The sequence below is a fragment of the Podarcis liolepis genome (assembly GCF_965112155.1).
Source record: "Podarcis liolepis genome assembly, chromosome: 1".
In the NCBI taxonomy this organism is placed as follows: Eukaryota; Metazoa; Chordata; class Lepidosauria; order Squamata; family Lacertidae; genus Podarcis; species Podarcis liolepis.
Genome location: NC_139554.1, coordinates 138505688 through 138527026, shown reverse-complemented (window position 1 = coordinate 138527026; position 21339 = coordinate 138505688). Strand labels below are relative to the sequence as shown.

The window sequence follows — 21339 nt, the reverse complement described above, 5'->3', positions numbered from 1 at the left end:
ATCTTTCTTGATGGTAAAATTTCCTGACCACCCTCCAGTGCTCAATGGAAGGAGGAATCAGCTTGTACCGTAGAACCCCCCACCGCCCACCTAGAATCCTGAAACGCCCAATAGTGGGTGGGAGGGACCAGGTTGACAAGCCCTGCCTCCGGTGCTCAGCAGCTTGAGATCCAAGAGGCAAACGCTGAGATTAGAGCTGCCAAAGGATGCTTTTAGACTCTGGAGCTGCAAGGAGGGGCCAAGGCCGGGGGAAGCCCGGCAGGCTGGGAGCCTCCATGGTGCCCCTCTGGAGGCTTCACCTGGGCAAAAACCCCAACTAGCCCCCCCAGCTACTCATGGCCCTGATGCTTATTATGCTTGTTGAAGGTTTTGCTCTGCAATTTGGTCATGTTTGCAAGCTAATAGGAATTACCCTTTTTCTTTTATTTCATCTGAAGAAAAGGAAAACATGGGAAGAAAGAATTACTTAAGGACCTGAGTTAGAGGGTTTTACAGTGGGCCTGCTCACTCAGTGTGTGTGTGTGTGTGTGTGTGTGTGTGTGTGTGTGTGTGTGTGTGAAATCTCAACCTAGTAAAAGTCACAGGTGCACAAACACTCCCTTATGTTCGGTTTTGTTCAGATACTATTTCCCCATGTTGCTTTTTGATTTAAATTTAGGGGGGGAAATCACATTTTTATGCATGAGTAAGATTGTCCAAAGCATCAGTTGTCTTAAAATATAATAGCTAATCATGTTTCACTAACTCACAACATTAGGATATTTACCTAACTAAAATTAGCTCCATATTTGTCAATTATGAGTCATTGTCTAAAACCCAAATGCCATATGATAATTAATTGCAATGTGCACAACATATAGATTTAGATACTGAATCAGTCAACCTGGGAGGCTGTTTGGGGGTGAGCACTTGCAGCGTCTTTTGATGCTTCTCTTCTGCATACACGTGACAGACCTGCCATGATTCCCATGTGCCACTTCCATTTTTCAAAAGGCATACAGATCTATGCAGGCAGCACAGCCCCCCATAAATATGAGAAGCACAAAGCTTCTAGAACATTGGGAAATATCCCTGCGAGAGCGAGAGGGGCACATTACGCATTCAGGGCTCGTCATGCCGCTTTCCCCCAGGGAAACTGGATCCTTACTGCTGAATCGGGGCAAACATTAACCGGGTTTTCTATGGATTGACATTTGCTCCAAGTCAGTGGCAAAAAGCAAGTTTTCCTGGGGAAGGTATGATACGATACAGTACGATACTCTTTATTGTCATTGTCCCATACTGAACAACAAAATTGAAAAATCGGCACAAGACATTCAAAAACCAACAAGCCTGCTATCCCAGCTATCCCAACCTGGTTAGCCCCCTAAAAACTCTGATACCCCATTTTTAAATACAATATGCTCCCATAGAGACTCCTTACAATGCGTTTAAAACCAAAATCGCATTTGGGTAGATGCATTTGGGTAGAAACTGTTTCTCAGGTGGCTGGAACAAATGGAAAACCACTCAGACTCATGCTTTCTAGGCACAGGAAAAGTGAAATGCGGACAAGCCCTAAGCCATGGTATTTATGTACCTTTGCAGAAACTTGCGGTATCTGAAAGCAGGGCATTGAGAAAAGCAGCCTTTTAATGCATTTTTGCCCCAAACTAGTGCATATTCTGCCTCATAGGGAGAGCAGGTTCCCATAAAGAGTGAAGTAATATCATGGAATTGCTTCCCCCTGAACTAAACAGAGAATGTTGTGTTGGAAACCCCTTCTTGCATGTAGGTCCCAGCTCTCCAGTACAGGAACAGAACTGTAAAACTAGGTGGGGGCATTTGCATAGCTTTGCCTCATTAACCATATTCATCCCTCTCAGGGTGTCTTTGCATGGTTTAGATGAAGGAAATGCAGCTGATGTGCTTCCTCTTCTTGTACTTCTGGATTAACATGCAAAAGAAGTCCATGTATCGTTCCCATGTTAAGACGTCCAGCTCTAGTTACAGATATGGGTCATAGATCTTACTGGGAAGTGTGGTGCATGTGAGTTCTCCCTTCACACTAGGGCTGAATTATATTGCTGTTCCATAGTTTGGCTGTACTCCACTTCACCTGCCTTCCAATTTAACTTGAGCTCAGTTGATACAGCCTCTGTGTGTATATTGAATAGATTTGCCCCTCTCTCTCGTGTATGCATTTGTGTGTTTGGGGATCCTTGTGTCAGACCCCACTTTGAACTATGCATATGTGGTAGACTATTAGAATATACCAGTTTGCATATAAACTGTGCACATAAACTCTGTATGCACAGTCAGGGACCCTGGGGGGGGGGGGACAGGTCCACTGACTGTGTAGCCAAGCGTACACAGTTTGCACGTACTTTAATGAAGGGATAGCAAACATTGTGCCCAACAGATTTTGTTGAACTCTACTTCCCATCAGCTCCAGCCTGCATGACCAGTGGGAGCTGGAGTTTACCAACATTTGGAAGGCACCACAATAACAACACCTCATCTGTTGCATGCAGGTGGGATCTCCAGCCGTAGTGCTACTCCCGTGTGCACTTTATAGATGCACATTAGCCACACGAATAGGAGAATTTTAAAAATACCTTTCAGAATTGGCCCAGGTACAGTTTCCTGTACAGTTTCCAGTTCATAGATTTTCCCCTTCTAAGTTTACTTGTATGTACAAGCACACATTGATGAAAATGCCGCTCAAACAGGATCTTGTTCTGATCATGTGATTGCATCACAATCTGCACAGGTATTCAGGTGCATCAGTAACCTGTAAGATACAAAGGACATGACTGAAGACTAGCAATCTGTTCATGTGCAGTAATCTAAACAAAATATGAAATTAAAAATGGGAAAATTTCAGAAGTGCCACTTGGTACATAAGATCAGGTAACTTGGGACCCAAATATCTAGGGAGAACTTCGGCTGGGGAGAACTTTATAAGCGTCCAAACATAATACATTTTCGCAGAAGTGCAAAAAAAGCAAGTATTAAATGCCCTCAGAAGCATAATGTGAGATATTTATTTGCTGTTCTTTATATTACTACCACAAATCACCAGTTCCACCTTATTTATGTGCTGTTTGGCTCCAATGTATTATTTTAAGTTCTTTAAATGTTTGCGTGACCCAGACCTAAGAAGTTATAGCTATTTGTGCTGAAAGAGACGAGAGTGAGGATTGTTGTTGGTTTACATCTCCCACCATTTTAATGGGTCCTGACATATCCTGACAAGTCGTCTTTTGAATGAGGTTCCTCTAGACGAAAGCAGTTATAACCTGTCTCCTTGAGCCAAGGAGACAAACAATATTTGCCCCGGTCTCATTACTGTAATTGCAGCTTATTCTAGAGCTTGTGAAACGTCAGAACCAATTGAGTGAACCAACATGAACCTCCAAATTGCAAACTTGGCAGGAAGAAGAAAGGAGAGGGAATGCTCGCCCCCCTGCTCCCCCCTTTCCTGTCAGCTATTCTAGTTTAAAAATCAAACTGGACTGATAAGCATTGAGCAACCTCAGTCCAACTGCCATTGTTCTGTGGTTTTTGTCTCTACATCCACACCCTGAGAGCATTTGTAATACTGGAACCATGTTGCTCCGCCTCCTAATATATATGCCCTGAAATTACGTCATCATGCATATATTCCCACACTGACCAAATTTTTGGCCCCTTCCCAAGGTTTTGTAACTCAAGGGATAAAAGGAAGTTCTATTTCAGAGGTATGTATAGGAAGTGGTACTACAGTGGTACCTTGGGTTATAGACGCTTCAGGTTACAGACTCCGCTAACCCAGAAATAGTACCTCGGGTTAAGAACTTTGCTTCAGGATGAGAACTGAAATCGTGCTCCGGCGGCGCAGCAGCAGCGGGAGGCCCCATTAGCTAAAGTGGTGCTTCAGGTTAAGAAGAGTTTCAGGTTAAGAACGGACCTCTGGAACAAATTAAGTACTTAACCTGAGGTACCACTGTATATGGGTCAATAGATCACACCGCTTAGGGCTTATCCACACTTCCCTTTTGCCCTGCTCTTTCCAGGCAGAAGTCAGCACTTTAATGCTGTAAGTCTGAGTGCTTTTTGATTTTTTTTGCCCTGAGTTTTCCCTGCAAAAACCTGCTCTTTAAAGTGGAATTGGAGCAAACATCAGTTTGGGTTTTCTGCAGATTAACGTTTGCTTTGATTGAGGTTTAAGAGGAAAGGTAGATGTGGATAGGCCCTGCCTGAACCCAAGGGAAGACAGTTCTCTGATGGGCTCCACTCACAAGTGAAGTTTTTTGCGTTTTCCATTCACACTCCCTGCTTCACATTTATTACTCTTCCACCTAACTGGAACCCAAGGAGCTCAGGAGGAGCAGCAGGAAGAGTCAGGTAGACAGGCAGAATTGTACCGAAGGAGGCAGCATCCATGTGCCACAGGTAGGCTCTGTTCTAGATCCTTTAGGCTAGGGATGGGGTACCTCAAGCCCTGGGCCAAATGTGGTTTTCTGGGCCTCTCTATCTGACCCCCAAGACACCCTCCCTCCCAGGCCACACCCCTGACATTGCCTGCTTTACCCCCTCCTTGTGTGAGTTTGCCTGGCTCAAATGTGCAGTTGCTTCTTACTTGCCTGTACAGAGGGCAGAGGTGGATATGTGGCCCCTGGAGAAGTCCCAGAAGGGTATTCAGGCTGAATACAGTCCCCCACCCCTGCTTTGGGCCCTGTCTGTACCACCACCTCCAGTTGCACCAGTTCAGCTGTCATGGCTTCCCCAAACAAATCTGAATGATAGTTTGGCACGGATTCTGCAGGAGAGGGAATGGCTGTTGAACTGCAGCGTCAACCAGTGAAATACGTCCCTCTGAGAAGAGCAGGTGCCCCATATGTCCAAGCAGCGTCTTTCATATTATATACCTTCTGGGGTGTTTGCTTGTGCCTGTAGTGGCCTAGAGGTGCTGCATTCCTATTTGCTAAAGGGGGGGCGTGGACTTGACTACCTGGTGGTGTGCCTGTTTCTCCAGCGCCTCCTCCCTTACGTGGTAATAACTTTGCAAAGCCCTTCAGTTAGCAGACTGCTCAGTTGTAGATTAGAGAGGGTGCTTTCCAAAGACACGCTAGTTTAGTATTACTCACGAGCCAGTAGATCAGATGAAAGCCAGTCAAGTGGAAGAGAGGACCGTACTGAAGCGTTCTGGCTCCCCGGGTAATTGCGATGCTGCAGGCATTCCTTGAGTCAGTTAATAGATTTCCCCAGTTCCTCTGTGCCAGGTGAAAATTTCCTCATTAAGGGGAATTTATTCCATTTCCTTTTATCATTTATTATTGAAAAAGAAGCGTCAGTGGATGGAGTTTCAGAGATGACAGGGTAGAATTTTAAACAAAAAAAGAAAAAAATCCCCACAGCAACAAAAATCAACACTAGAAGCAGCTGAAAACGGAGGGAGGGAATGCACAGGGGGAATAGTTTATATTGTTTATAAACAGGAAAACACGAGAGACTTCATTTTGTTAGGAAGTGAGCGGCACTGCCTAACCATTAAATGATTATGGCAGTGCGTAAAAAGGTTGATTGTCTAGCTGGAAGACAATTTTTCTCCTGCTCGAAAACTTCAAACTGTCATTTTGTGCAGGCAAATATTGGGAGTAGAACTGTATAAAAGACGTTAATCACTGCCTCTTAGAATGTCAGGGCTTTGAATTTAGTTACGGGTTGGAATTAAGTGAATTTAACCTTATGAGGCTTCTTGAAGGGTATTTGTGTGTGTTTATAAAATTTAAGAGAAGGTACTCAGGAGGCCAGAGAATGGGGGGGGGGGGGTGAGACCACAGTGAAACTGGAACAGGAAGAATCTATCTCCCTTCCCTTCCCACTTTGAGCAGTTGGTTGAGTAAGTCGACCCGTCCTGTTGAAGAGCATTGATTGAGACGGCCGCAGCTCAGTGCATGGAGCACACACTGTAGATACAAATTATTCTAGTCCCTGGCATCTCCAGTGCAAAAGAGAATGTCAAACCAGGCAGGATGGCTATGGGGACAGGGGGGCTGAGTCCATCTGCCTCCCTAGTTCCATGGCAGCTTTACCAGCCTGAGCATTGGTGCAGGACTGTTGGGAAGAACTTTGAGGTGTGCCTGCGGACACGTCTGGGGCATCTGGTCTATAGAAGGCCTGAAAGGCAGCCAGGGTGGGTGTGGGCTGTTGCCGACAGACACATATCTGTGTGGCGAGTGTGCGGGAGACTGGGTGCTTGTGGTGGTTCTGGTAGGCATTTTTGTTGGATCAAGGTCCTCTTACGGAATAGGGATGTAGTGTCAGTATCTCAGCTCGCAGTCAGAGGTAACTGGCCTCCCCCGGGCAACCGACTGAGATACTTGTTGACCTTCCCGGCTGCGTCTCCCGGCAGGATTCAGGCAAGGCCATAAATCGGCGATCCTCCTCAGACGTGAGAAGAACACACCATCCTCTCTCCTCCCTGCATTCCCCCAGGGAGGGGAAAATAGACAGACAGGAGTCCTATTTACATGTCTTTATTCCTGTCATTTCAGCAGTACAGAGAAACGTGACTGCACTCTCCAGACTCCAGCAGTAGAGTCACAACTCCGCCCCTGTACTTCCAGTACAGGTCAGATGACACTCTGAGCTAACATCCGGTGCTCAGTACAGAGAATAGACTGCCCCTTTTTCCCAACAGTACAGTTCCAGACAACAACATCCTGTTTTGCATTCCAGCCACCTGCAGCTGGCTTTTGCATTGCTGCTTTTTTCCAACAATCTCCCCCAAAAGCATCAATAGGCAAAACACGACCCAGAGAAGAAAACAAACAGTTGTTATACATATAACAGTCCCCTGTTGTTTCAGTTCCACCCTTGGAACTCCCCACCACTGGTTTCCCCAATGTACCTCTCTGGTTGTCTGGTTTCCAAGGAATGAGTGCTTCTGCATTACCTTGGCTAGCAGCTCTCTGTTGTTTCTTTGTCTCTGACTTAGACTCTGCTTCAACCTGTTTTGAGTTGTTAACAATAGCAACACATGCAATGGCTAAGTTAGCAAACTCTTTTGAGTACCTCTTTGGTGGTACACCCTTTGTAACTCTCTCAGACCTGCGTATGAGGTGCTGATCCTCTCTGCTCACTGGTTCAACCTCTGGACTTTGTTGAGAACCAGTACCAATGGCAAACAGTGGTTCATCCTTCACCTGTGAAGGTCTATCCATTGTGTAAGACTTCCTCTCAATGACTGTTTCAACTGAGCTCTTTGAGCTATCACTGTCATCATCAGTACCACTGTAATCTGTGAAATCATCATCATCATCATCTGAATTGTCCTCTGCGGGAAATGTGTGTACTATTACCCGCTCCCGTTCAGGAGCACTCTCCAGAAACTTTGTGAGAATCACCTGACCAGATTCAGACAAAATTACTCTGTAGAGACCCTTTTCATATCCCACAAAAATGCCTCTGGCATTCTTTACTCCACCTGGAGCTTCTGTTCTCACTTGAGACCCGAAAACCTTAAAATAGGCAACAGAAGGTTTTCTATGGAACAGCTTCTCAAAAGGAGAACTTCCCAACTCTTTTGAGACTTTTCTCAACCACGTGTGAACATAGGATATTAACGACTCCGCCCAATATTCATGTGGCAAATGTGAACTAAGCAATTGCGCATTCATCCCCTTTTGCAATTCTTTGTTCACCCTCACACAGACCCCCCTGTTCCACGCTTCCGCCGAACAGCAACCTTGTGGTCTATCCCTTTTCCATCCTGAAACTTCTGTAACAGAAAAATTGGCTTCTCATCTGTGAAGAGACAGTCAATGTTAGCATCATGCACATTTTTAACCTTGTCACAAAACTCCTGAAACCTTTCTAAGGTTTCTTGTGGTTTCTCCATCATAAAAACCCAAACATAATTTGAGAAACAATCCACACACACAAGGTAAAATTTTGCATTGCCTCTAGATGGTTCTAGAGGACCAATCACATCAGCATACACCCGCTGAAATGCCCTGTCGACCTTCTTGGTCACCTTCCTGGTGTCCTTGTTGGTCACACCTGCAAGAGAGATCATGTTAGAATCAGAAGAATTACATTTTATGTAATCACTTTGATCAAAAGTCAACAAATACAGTCCATCTTTCTCTCTGGCAGTAAGATACAGTTCTCCATCTTTGAAGATCTTGCAGCTCTCAGCATCATAGGACAGTTTCAGTCCTTTCTTTGCAATCTGTGATACACTCAGCAGATTGAACCGCAATTCTGGAACCAGGTACACATTGTTTATAGTCAAGTTCAGACTCTCAAGATACACAGTCCCAATCCTGGTCGCTTCCAGCTCCTGACCGTTGGCCTGCTGCACAGCGAAGCTTTGCTTCTTAAACGTTGAAAACAGTTCTCTGTGTGGGCACATGTGTTTCGTCGCTCCAGTGTCGATTATAAACACGTTCCCAACATCTGCCGTGGTTCCTTTCGACCTCAAAGCCTTTGCAGGTTTCACCTGAGACTTTGTATGGCTTTTGCCTGACGCCTCAGGCTTCGCAGAGCTGCTCTTAGCTCCTTTTGACTGGCGTGGCTTCTTACAGTTCCGCTGTAGATGCCCAGCCTGTCCACAATTGTAACACCGGACAGTACTCAATGCTACAGCATTCTCTCCAGTAGCAACAGCAGTGGGGAAATTTGAACTCTGTTCTTCCCTCCCCCTGTCCTTCACTTCCAGTGCAGCAAGTCGGTCGTGTTCATTCAGAACGACGGCACACACCCTCTCCGCGGTGAGATGCTGGGCCGGTAGGGAACCAAGCTGACTGGCAACAGTTTTGTAAGTCAGATTAAGGCTGTTTATCATCATGAAGCAAAACACTTCCTCCTGTAGACGGAAATTGCGTTCCACCATCTGTTGGCGCAGAAATTTCATCTCTGTCAGGTGCGCTTGAACATCTCCATCAGGCGCAAGCCTCAGATTGGTCAACTTCTCAAAATACAGCAACGCTGAAGAACCAGCATCCCTCTGATGTGTTCTACATAGCGTTTCCCAAATCTCTTGCGCATATTCTAAATGCTGAATATGCACCAATTGGTCATCTGAGACACACATAATTATAGCTGTCCTGGCCTTTACATTCTGTGATTCCCAACCTCGGGGTGGTGCTGCAGGGATGGGGTTCTCAATCACCCCAAAGAGCCTCTCATTCTGCAGCAGGGCCTTCATCTTTACAGACCAAGATGAATAATTGTCATTAGTCAGGGGAGATGGATAAGGCAGGGCTCCCCCCTTCTTGGCATCCATTTTGAATCCAAGCCTTAACTCTCACTTTCCAGCCTTGCTAAAATCCAATAGCCTTTGCTGGGTTGTTTTCTGCCTTTTCTGGCAGGCAAACTGCAAGCAGTTTCTCAGTCCTTGCACAGCAACGAAGATAGCCAAAACAAAATCTTCTCTTCCCAGGCTCTCTCAGCACAGTCAGTAAATTTCCACGTCTCTGATGGGCATTGCTTAGCAACTGTGCATACCAATCTTTGAACAGGAAAGCTTATCAACCACAAGAATTCCTGGAATGCAGGCTGAGCTTCCAAGCTGCAGGCCTCTTCTCTCGGAGCTGTCTTTTTTCAAAAACGCAGCTTCCGTGAACCAGAGAATGAATCAATCCGCATTCACACTTTTAGCCCGAAAATGCAGCATACCTTGGGGCTCCCGTTGCTTGGAAAAACACCTCCTCTCGGTGTCCAGCCGTCTGTTCAGCTTCTGGCTGCTCTCAGACGTTATCTCCTCCCTTGGAGCAGAGGAGGACGATCCACCAGCCTCTCATGCAGATGTTCGATGAATCGCAACCACCGAATGCTGCCATATGTCAGTATCTCAGCTCGCAGTCAGAAGTAACTGGCTTCCCCCGGGCAACCGACTGAGATACTTGTTGACCTTCCCGTCTGTGTCTCCCGGCAGGATTCAGGCAAGGCCATAAATCGGCGATCCTCCTCAGACGTGAGAAGAACACACCATCCTCTCTCCTCCCTGCATTCCCCCAGGGAGGGGAAAATAGACAGACAGGAGTCCTATTTACATGTCTTTATTCCTGTCATTTCAGCAGTACAGAGAAACGTGACTGCACTCTCCAGACTCCAGCAGTAGAGTCACAACTCCGCCCCTGTACTTCCAGTACAGGTCAGATGACACTCTGAGCTAACATCCGGTGCTCAGTACAGAGAATAGACTGCCCCTTTTTCCCAACAGTACAGTTCCAGACAACAACATCCTGTTTTGCATTCCAGCCACCTGCAGCTGGCTTTTGCATTGCTGCTTTTTTCCAACATGTAGGTGGCGCTATGGTCTAAACCACTGAACCTCTTGGGCTTGCCGATTGGAAGGTCGGCAGTTCAAATCTCTGTGACGGGGTGAGCTCCCGTTGCTCTGCCCCAGCTCCTGCTAACTTGGCAGTTCAAAAGCACACCAGTGCAAGTGGATAAATAGGTACCACTGTGGCGGGAAGGTAAACGGTGTTTCCGTGTGCTCTGGTTTCCATCACGGTGTCCCATTGAACCTGAATCGGTTTAGTCCTGCTGGCCATATGACCCAGAAAGCTGTCTGTGGACCAATGTTGGCTCCCTCGGCCTGTAAGCAAGATGAGCGCTGCAACCCCAGAGTCACCTTTGACTGGATTTAACCATCCAGGGGTTCTTTATCATTACCTCTTAAGGAAGTGTTGGACAGTGTGCTTTAAAGAATAGTGAACGTGATATTGAGGTAATGGATGTGGATACTACAGGAAGCAGGGTATGAAAAGACCACTTGCCTGAGATCCCGGAGAGTCATTGCCCATAGGCAATTCTGAGTGAGAGATGGACAAATGATTTGACTCCGCATAGGGCAGCTTATGCCTCGTTTCCCAATGGCAAAAACAGATGCAATAATACCACCTTGACTGTTATGAAAGACCAGTGTTAGAAACTGAGATACGAAAGCTAGGAGCTAAATGGCACCTTAACACTAGGTGGTGCTGCAACGGAGTGTCTAGGCATGCTTTTTATATACAAAGCTGAAAATGAAGGAACTGCAGCTAAAATCTTATGTTCATTTTTCACATGGTCTAGTCCTCATGTAGACTGCAAAAAACAAAGCCATACTTTCCCTGCCCCCCTCCCTAATATTCTTCAGAGGGTCTCTTCTCCAGTCTTCAGAGAGCGGCTGGAAGTGGGGAGGCAGAAAAGGTCCTTCTTTCATTCCAGCAGTAGCAGTTTTAATCTGATATTTTTGGCACAGTATTGTGCCCAGAGCTCAGAAACTGCTCGCATTAATGAAATTCCTGGTTGCAAAATGCGCCTAGAACAATGGGAGTTTCAAACTCTGTGAAAGACATGCCCCAAAGTACATTTGTCATAGACATGTCTGAGATGAGGGTAAGAGCATAGAAGTCAGCTTTCATGGAAACTCTGTGAATGTTGAACTAAGGCATTTTAGGTGGTGCAGGTTAGGACTCAGTTCCAGCCCCTCTCTGGTGGGCACCATTTCCATTATACGAGGCAGTGGTGTTCATGGTGAATTTCAACATCTATTTTTCTAGAAAAACAGCACTGGTTGTATTCAGTGCTCTGCAAGCAAAGCTCCACTCATGTGATAGTGCTTCCCTGTCTCATCTTCCTGCTGGGGTGCCACCCTCTGGAGCAGATTTTGAGGGCATGAGTAAGGTTGTAGGGGAGACAAGAAAGTTTTGTTCTGCAAATAAACCAAATAAATCATTTATTTATATGTAGTCTGTTTCCTGTTCTTTTAACCAGTTAGTGATCTGTAAGAGATGCAAGACTTTATCCAAAGCTATTCAAAGTCCAGATAAATGATGCCTCGAGGAGTTGGTTTCTTGGTGAAGTTTGCTATTTTTAATGTAGTCATAGTCCAGTTTGGTGACCCCATCCTCTTGCCCATTGACACTCCAAAGAACTCTGAAAGGTTAGTGAGGCAGAGCTTACTTTTCTGGAAGCCATATTGATTCTTTCTCAGCAAGATTTGTCCTTAATAATTTTGCCTTTTGTAATACTTTCTACCAGTTTACCTGGGACAGACATTACACTCTGTGGCCTACCATTTCCTGGTTTCCACCAGATGGCACATTTTAAAAATTGGCATTATATTGGCCAGTTTCCAACCCCCTGGTAGAAGTTAAATATTTTTGATAGAAGATCAGCAATTTCACATGTGGGATCTTTAAGCACTCCCTGATCAATGCCAGCTGGACTCTTAATCTCTTACCACCACTGTTTGCCTTAGTTCCTCCGCCCCCCCCTTCCTGAAAATGCCAGCTGAGGCACAGCTGCCTGCGCTCTGTCTTCTGCTGAAAAGACAGGCACTTCTCTGCAATTTCTTTATACTCTTACAGCACACCTTTCACTTCCTTGACATGCAATGATCCAACTGCTTCCCAGCTGGTTTCCTGCTTCTTTAATCATTTTAAGAATTCTGTCCTTTTTTACTTGCCCTGTGCTTCAAGGATAGAGCATAGTATACAGTGGCAAGTATAATTTGTAATCATCAAATAGGAGACTTTTCTTATTCATTATAGGTGTTTCCTTAACTCTGTAGATACAACGTGCTTGATGAAGGTTTACCCTGGTCTGGTCTGGTCTCCTCCTCTGCTGGAAGGCAGACTTCAGACAAAAAAGGTTCCCCATCTCTGCTCTAAACTATATTCAGTTTAATTTTTTATTCCTACCTTCTTTCCCTTTGTCTTCTTTTTTGTAGCTACTTACTGTCTAACAAGCAAATTTAATATGTTATTTTAACTGTACACTTCATTTTAGTGTGTGAGAGCACAAGAAAGAGTTGGGCAAATAACCATTCACTTAGAATCATAGAATCTTTCCAAGTGTCATCCACCCCCCTTTCAAGGCCGGAATCTCAGCTCAAGCATCCAGGACAGGTGACCCTCCAGCCTCTGCTTAGAAACCTCCAAGGAAGGAGAGGCCACCGCTTCTCATGGGGGTCTCTTCCACTGCTGAACGACACTTACTGCCAGAAAGCTTTTTCCGCAGGTTGAGTCGGAATCTCCTTTTTTGTAGCTTGAAGTCATTGGTTGGAGTCCTACCCTCCAGAGTAGGAGGAGCGGGCGAAGCATGTTTTCATGTGACAGCCCTTAAGGTATTTGAAGACGGCTGTCCTATTTCTTCTCAGTCTTCTCTTTTCCAGGCTCCTTCAAGTGCTCCTCTTAAAGCTTGTTCAGATAAACAATATCTGGGGCTGTTCCCAGGGCTGCTGCATGTCAAACGGCAGGAGAAGGGATTTGAATATATCCCCACATATTATTATTATTTTTTTTTAAACTGCCTCCAGAAAACTAGCATCTCAGGAAAAAGGAGAACCTTGGGGTGCTAATTTTCAGGGGCTGTGCAAAACCTTTTTCTTGAAGATGCTCATTTACTCCAGGCAGGCAGTTCCTTACATTTCAGCTGCAGCCTGAAATGGTACAGCCCCACATTCAACAACCACACTCTCTTCAACTAAACTCCATTTGTAGCAACCGCATCTCCATTCTGTTGCACCTAATATTCCAAGACACTCTCTAAGAAGTGCAAGTAGCCTCCCAAGATCAAGGTTAACCAGGACCAACACTGGTTTTATCATAGTATATTCATAGACTTCCAGTAGCCCTTTGATGCTTTTACAAAGGAACTTCTGGATGCCCAGAGCAAGGAACTCCTAGCCTTCATTTTCCAACCTTCTGACTTGGTTCATTAAAGTCCAGCCATTCCAGATTGCCTAAGGTTGGCCTGAGCATCTCCTGCAGGCACTTTGGCACCCCTTTGTTTCATTTGGCAAATTTCCCTATAGTGCCATTTTAAAAACGTTCCCTGACATTTTCATTCCCACTCCAGTGTGCAAGGAATATGCTTCTTGGAGGTATTTGGTTGGCCTCTGTGGGATTCTGGGCTGCATGGAACTTTGGCCTGACCAAGGGAGCTTTTCTTCTCCTTGTAGCATAATAAATTCAAAGGTCCTTTTTCAGAAAACAGTGTTTTGACAAATTCTCCTTCCAGAGCCGTGCTTGCTTACACATAAAGATATTGATGCATTAGGCAAGCTAACCAATAATGCTCTTAACCATGAGATCCAAAAGCAGTTTGTGTTTGTGCTGCAGAGGGGTGGGGGCTTGTTGTGGTTTCACGAAAGCTGAGCTGCCAATAAACTGAACAGAGGCAGAAGGTTTATCAGAGTGATGGGTAGAGGCCATAGAAGAAATAGGTATGTGTGGTGTGTGGTTTGCACAGGAGAAACAGGAACTGAGGAGATGAAAAATGCATAAGGGGAGCTGGAGGAAAGCACTTAGTTCAGCAGAAGGCCAAAGATGGCAAGGCAGCAAGCTGATGAGAAGAGAGACCAAAATTTAGATTGACAAGGCAAAGTGGAAAAAAATATAATAGGAACCGTTCCAAGTATTTGCACCTGTTGCTTGCATTTGGAAGTAACTATAGAGAGTAACAGCTTCTAGTCATTGGTCCACCAACAGGTTGCAACCTGAGGCTGTGTTCAGTGTGGGAATGCCACCTATTTGTATGCACATTTTAGTGGAGAATTGGCCTTAAGCTTTAAATCTTTGTAACAAGCCCAAATAGAAGGTTAAATAACAAAAACCCTCCATTCTGAAAAGGTGGGGGTGATTGATGGAGGTGTGGGGGGGGGGGAGAGAAGTAAAGCGCAATTCAGCCAGAATTAAGCACTTCTAATACATTTCACAAGTATGTATCTAATGTATTTCACAAGTTAGCACTGAACTCGTTCATATCCATCTTTCACATCCAAGCCCTTAGCTTACTGACAGTGACACACTGACTCTTGTGGGTTTATACAGCCAGCCGCACAGCTGTGCATGGTTTGTGTTGGGAAATTTAAAATGGCAGTGGGCTAACTGGAGGTTGAAACTTTCATAGGCACCAAGACGATGGGGGCTTTGCCTGGCACAATATGCTTCTTCAGCAAAATACTTGTGTAGTTCACACACAAGCCCACTTCATACATAACCTGATGGGGCAGGCATGTAGTGTGTCACATGACCACACAGAGCTTGCGCATGTCATCAGGAGCTGTATGGGAGCAGCTGCAGGTGTTTGGCAACCATGCCCAAATGGGTGGTGTCTGAAGGTGGACACAGCCATGCAGTGAAGGTTGCTGCAGAGAGAACCTCTTTCCATGTGTCTGGAAGATGATGCATGTTGGGGATGAGGGGGGGAAATATGGAAAATACTAGGATAATGGATAAGTTTTGCTAGTATTGGAATAGATTCAACCATCTCAGAGGACATAGCTGGGTCAAAGTCATGCATAGTTAAAGATGTCAGGGGTGTTTTGAAGCTGCTAGGTAAATATAGTGTTTGTACTCTTGCTTTATGTATATATGAATTGGATTTTTGTATGTTGTGATGTTTTATGAATGTTTTTCTTTATTATTTTACAAAGTTTGTTTATATTGTTAATAAATAATAAGAAAATGTTTCAGGAGGGTAACATGAGTGGTAATTATAATCTCTGTGTACTCTCTGTGGAGAGTATAACATTGCAATCTAATGACTCTCTGTGACAATTAAGTGTTTGTGGCAAGTAGCTGGGGAGTTTTGATGGGTCTGTTGGCAAGGCTGAATGTCAGATTTGACCTCAAAAGACAAATGTTTGCGATTTTGGTGCCAGGTAAGTCCATTATTACCAGCCAAGTATTTTTATTTTTATTTTGGATTCCACACTTTCATGGAGTACTTTAAATTCACAATAGTTTATGGGGAGCCAGAGTTGTATTACTAAGAGGTCCTTGCCTCCTGCTACCCCAGGGGATTTATAGGTAAATGTGGGGTTTGAAATTTGGGTTCCTACACTTAACATTCAAACTGTGTACTAGCACTGAGTACTTTCGTCCCTCTCCAACCTGCCGCCTCTTTAAATGCAGACAACACTCAAGAACATGAAATATGTGGTATTCGTAACAATTCTTTTTGTGTTCATCCTAGTGAATCGATTCCAGAGGAGAGCCTGAGGAGAGCAAAGCAGATCGGCTTCTCAGATAAGCAGATTGGGAAATGTCTTGGAGTGACTGAAGCGCAGAGCAGGGACCTGAGACTCAGGAAGAACGTCACACCTTGGGTGAAACAGGTATAACTTGCGAATCAAGAGTTCAGTCTGTCTCTGGGTTTGTGTCAGTTTCACAGGTGGTCATTTATAAGTCCATTTCACCATGTTGCTGCATAAAGGTGATTTCTCTAAAAGGTTCATGTGGAAATTTGTATTTAAACACATATTCTGTATGCTTTTCTAAATGTGTTTTAGCACTTTAAAATTTATCTTTGGATTATCATTTATTTTTAGCTGCGTCACAAACTTTTGAAAAGCATAGGATCCCCAGCATAGCTGTATTCCAAAGGCATGTTAATCTGGGAGGGGCAAAAGAGCTCCGTTTGCATCAAAATTCACAGAAATCAAATTCCTCAAGCATCCCTAGTATAATTACTGACACAGCTGTTTCATAATCATGGAAGCATCCCTAGTATAATTACACACACATCTGCTTCATCATTGTGGAAATTAATCTTTTGAGATAGGGAGGCAACATTGTTTCCATTCTACAGATGAGAAACTGAGATCCTGACTACACAAACTGCTCATCACTTGGAAAAGTAGTCCCATGTTAGTTGTGACTGTGGAGAATCCTGATGACTTCCTTGGAGACAAGCAAGGAAAATTTGAGGCTATAGAATCAATGGTTACCTTTTCCACTAGTTGTTTATGCTTACCATAGTTCTCTCTCATGTGTTCATTTTGTCTGAGGGTTTGGAGAAGCAGTCGGCAGGCATTGGTGGAAGGGGCCCTGAGGCTCCAGCACCTCCATGTCTTTGCCTATTAACACAGCTATTTTATTTCTTGCCTGTCTATGGCGGCACCTGCAGAATTCATAACAGAGCAGGGAGGTGAACTGGGTCTAGCTAGCTGTCCAGATCTTTTCTTCTCCTCACCCCACAGGCCACCTCTGACTGGTGGACCCTTTCAGCACTGGTCAGTTGATATGTGCTGAGGGGGAGCCCTTCTTGCTGAGGAACATTAGGCAGTGCCTTTGTTCCTTTGCAGCCATATCTTCACCTGTCCCACATCTGACATCAGGTGTGAGGCAGGTGGGCGTGGTTTGGGGGAATTAGGTCTCTTGGGTGGAAGTTTAAGCTTACATCAGGCATGGCCAAACTTGGCCCTCCAGATGTTTTGGGACTACAGTTCCCATCATCCCTGACCACTGGTCCTCTTAGCTAGGGATGATGGGAGTTGTAGTCCCAAAACATCTGGAGGGCCAGGTTTGGGCATGCCTGGCTTACATCCTTCCTATGAGGTAGATATGAACAAGGGGCAGTGGTTTTTCTGAGACCACAAGAGAAATTCCTTGGTCTTAATTCATAGCACCACTGCATCATAGAATTGCAGAGTTGGAAGGGACCCTGAGGGTCACCTAATATGCAGTCCCCTGCAATGCGAGAATCAAAACTAAAGAATCTTTGGCAGATGACCAGCTGGGATCTAAACCACAATGTAAGTGCCTAGCAATGCCTGCCTATGAATGTTGAGGCTGCAGGTTACTTCTGTGACTTTGTCCACTTTGGCTCTGACTGGGAGTTTTTGAAGCTGACCCTGCCGCAGCAGAAAAGTTTCACACACACCCCATTCCCCAGTTAGCTGGAGGGCAGCTTTGCACTTTGAGGAAACAGTGGGCTCTCTTTGTTTAGCGGCCAGGGATGCAGTGGTATTTCTTTGGCGTAGGCAAGGCAACACTTGAGCCCCGGGAAGTCGCTTCAGTGCTGCTAAATAGTGCAGGAGGCAGCAGTTACGAGCTACCAGTCTCTGCAGCCACAGCAGCCGCAGAAGTTTGACTTCACCAAGAGAAATGCTTTAAGTTTCTTAGATGTAAGTTTCTCATTTTATTCCTCCCAAATTGTTAAGAGTTAATGCTAGCATAACATACATAGCAGAAACTCATTGCTGTATTTCCACCCTCATCCACACTCAACATCCTTGGGAAGTTGTGCGAGTGAGCCTTCCTTCTCCAACTTGCATTGGATTAAACCACCTGCCTTTGCTTTGGTTTCAAGCAGGAAAATATAGAAGGTTGGAAACAGTTGGTGTTGACCCTTTGTGCTGTGTGACCGTGAAACGTGTGGCTCCTTTTGTCTCCCTGCAATAAATTTTTATAGGATAATACTTTATTTTAAGTGTCCCATCATTGCAAGTTCATTTGGTATTCATTGTGATAGCGCTGAGCATAATACGTTCATCTGGTATTCATGGCAATGTCACAATTGCTTCCATAGGTGTTCCATAGTCATTTTCACATTTTGGTGTTCGATTAAGGGAAATTGATATGAACGTTCTGCCAGCTGTCCCCCACCTTCACCCCCGATTCATTTAAAAAGATCATTGAATTACTTGAAGAGCCCTTTGCACCCTAAATCGCTGTTGTCCAAGTTTATATCCCCTTTCTCCTGGCTTTCTTAATGCATTCTGAACTAGTTTAGGCAGGTGTGTCAATTTTGTGCTGCTTTGCCTTGGCAGAATGCATGACTGCCACCTGTCCTTTAGTTGAATGACCAGTGGAAATCTATCCTTCATAAAGTGATTCTGCTTGTGACAGAAAAGGGTTCACTCTTCTTAGACACAGGCTTCCCATGCTGCTGATATGAGGGACTGCCTCTCTGCCTCCCTTAAATGTAAAGGTAAAGGTACCCCTGCCCTTACGGGCCAGTCATGTCCGACTCTAGGGTTGTGCGCCCATCTCACTTAAGAGGCCGGGAGCCAGCGCTGTCCGGAGACACCTCCGGGTCACGTGGCCAGCGTGACAAGCTGCATCTGGCGAGCCACACCAGCGCAGCACACAGAAACACCATTTACCTTCTCGCTATAAAGCGGTACATATTTATCTACTTGCACTTAGGGGTGCTTTCAAACTGCTAGGTGGGCAGGAGCTGGGACTGAAAGACTGGAGCTCACCCCGCCGCGGGGATTCGAACTGCTGACCATACGATCGGCAAGTCCTAGGCACTGAGGTTTTACCCACAGCACCACCCGCGTCCCCTCTCTGCCTCCCTTGGTACAGTGGTTTTACAAGGACCTGCCAGTGTGGTGTAGTGGTTAAGAGCGGTAGTCACGTAATCTGGGTAACCGGGTTCGCGTCTCCGCTCCTCCACATGCAGCTGCTGGGTGACCTTGGGCCAGTCACACTTCTGTGAAGTCTCTCAGCCCCACTCACCTCACAGAGTGTTTGTTGTGGGGGAGGAAGGGAAAGGAGATTGTTAGCCGCTTTGAGACTCCTGAAGGGGAGTGAAAGGCGGGATATCAAATCCAAACTCTTCTTCTTCTTCTCTTCAATTATGCTTTGCCCTCTCTAGAGTAGGTAAGAAGGGGTTTGCTTGGTCAGATATTGCCTACAGTGTGGGGCTAACAGCCCAAACTAATTCAGGGAGCAACAGCTGCGAGCCATGGAACTGCAGAGTAAATATGGATAGAATTAGACTGCATGTGGCCCAAAGCTCACCGGCTCTTGGAAGCTGCATAATGGTTATTTTAGGCCGTACTTAGGTGCTTCCAAGGACCTGGCTATGCCCAGGTGGATTTTCGACTTTGGACATCAGACCTCCATAGAATCATAGAATCATAGAATCATAGAGTTGGAAGAGACCACAAGGGCCATCGAGTCCAACCCCCTGCCAAGCAGGAAACACCATCAGAGCACTCCTGACATATGGTTGTCAAGCCTCTGCTTAAAGACCTCCAAAGTAGGAGACTCCACCACACTCCTTGGCAGCAAATTCCACTGTCGAACAGCTCTTACTGTCAGGAAGTTCTTCCTAATGTTTAGGTGGAAACTTCTTTCTTGTAGTTTGGATCCATTGCTCCGTGTCCGCTTCTCTGGAGCAGCAGAAAACAACCTTTCTCCCTCCTCTATGTGACATCCTTTTATATATTTGAACATGGCTATCATATCACCCCTTAACCTCCTCTTCTCCAGGCTAAACATGCCCAGCTCCCTTAGCCGTTCCTCATAAGGCATCGTTTCCAGGCCTTTGACCATTTTGGTTGCCCTCCTCTGGACACGTTCCAGTTTGTCAGTGTCCTTCTTGAATTGTGGTGCCCAGAACTGGACACAGTACTCCAGGTGTGGTCTGACCAGAGCAGAATACAGTGGCACTATTACTTCCCTTGATCTAGATGCTATACTCCTATTGATGCAGCCCAGAATTGCATTGGCTTTTTTAGCTGCCGCGTCACACTGTTGGCTCATGTCAAGTTTGTGGTCAACCAAGACTCCTAGATCCTTTTCACATGTACTGCTCTCAAGCCAGGTGTCACCCATCTTGTATTTGTGCCTCTCATTTTTTTTGCCCAAGTGCAATACTTTACATTTCTCCCTGTTAAAATTCATCTTGTTTGCTTTTGCCCAGTTCTCTAATCTGTCAAGGTCGTTTTGAAGTGTGATCCTGTCCTCTGGGGTGTTAGCCACCCCTCCCAGTTTGGTGTCATCTGCAAATTTGATCAGGATGCCCTTGAGTCCATCATCCAAGTCGTTGATAAAGATGTTGAATAAGACCGGGCCCAAGACAGAACCCTGTGGCACCCCACTAGTCACTCTTCCATGTTGTATTACAAACAGCTTTTGAAAGTCCCCTTAGTTTTTAAAGCAAATTTCTGTGTGAAATGTGTGGTTACTGTTTGAGAACTACAAGCAAAAAGATTTCCTGGCTCTGCGAAACTAGTTGTGTGAGATCCTGCCCCTGTGAATACCACTGCCACAGTGAACTAAATAACCAACAATCCCAGTCATGATGACAAGTAGTTAGTTGCAAAATGCAATATAGCAGCTTTAAAAACTAACACGTGGAAGCTACAATCAAGTGTTGCAGTATGGTTGTGCTCCTGTCCAGGGGTCCAGCCTGTCAGGCGTGCCCCCTTCATGAGGTCCCATGCTTCTGTTTCTGCCTCCCCAACGGTCATTCAACTTTTTGTGCCAGATGAGCATGCTTGGTCTCCTTTGGGCTATTTCCCCTCCTTTGGGTTCCGCTCCTTAGGATATTTTATTCTTTAGCTATCTTTGGGGTCCCTGGAGGCTGCTTGTGTGTGGATGGTGTCATTTTGGTGACATAAGGGTTGGCAGTTGGAAAATACATTCCATATCCCTAAAGGGTAAAGGGGGCCCCAACCTTGGGACAGGCCCCAAGGGGGTTCCTGTCGTGGCCGACTCTGGGGTTGTGGTGCTCATCTTGCTTTATTGACCGAGGGAGCCGACGTACAGCTTCCGGGTCATGTGGCCAGCAGGACTAAGCCGCTTCTGGCGAACCGGCGAACCAGATCCCTCTATATGGGATTAAAAAGTA

The 21339-nt window shown here is 45.5% G+C and overlaps 1 protein-coding gene across 2 annotated transcripts in view; it reads left to right on the top strand.

Annotated features, from left to right (window-relative positions):
• CPS1 (carbamoyl-phosphate synthase 1) overlaps positions 1–21339 on the top strand; it is a 187398-nt gene that overhangs the window by 117343 nt on the left and 48716 nt on the right. For both annotated transcript variants that reach the window (XM_083471970.1, XM_083471969.1), the window contains exon 22: positions 15946–16087. In XM_083471970.1, coding sequence (XP_083328096.1) covers positions 15946–16087 — 142 coding nt within the window. The remainder of the gene's footprint in view (positions 1–15945; positions 16088–21339) is intronic.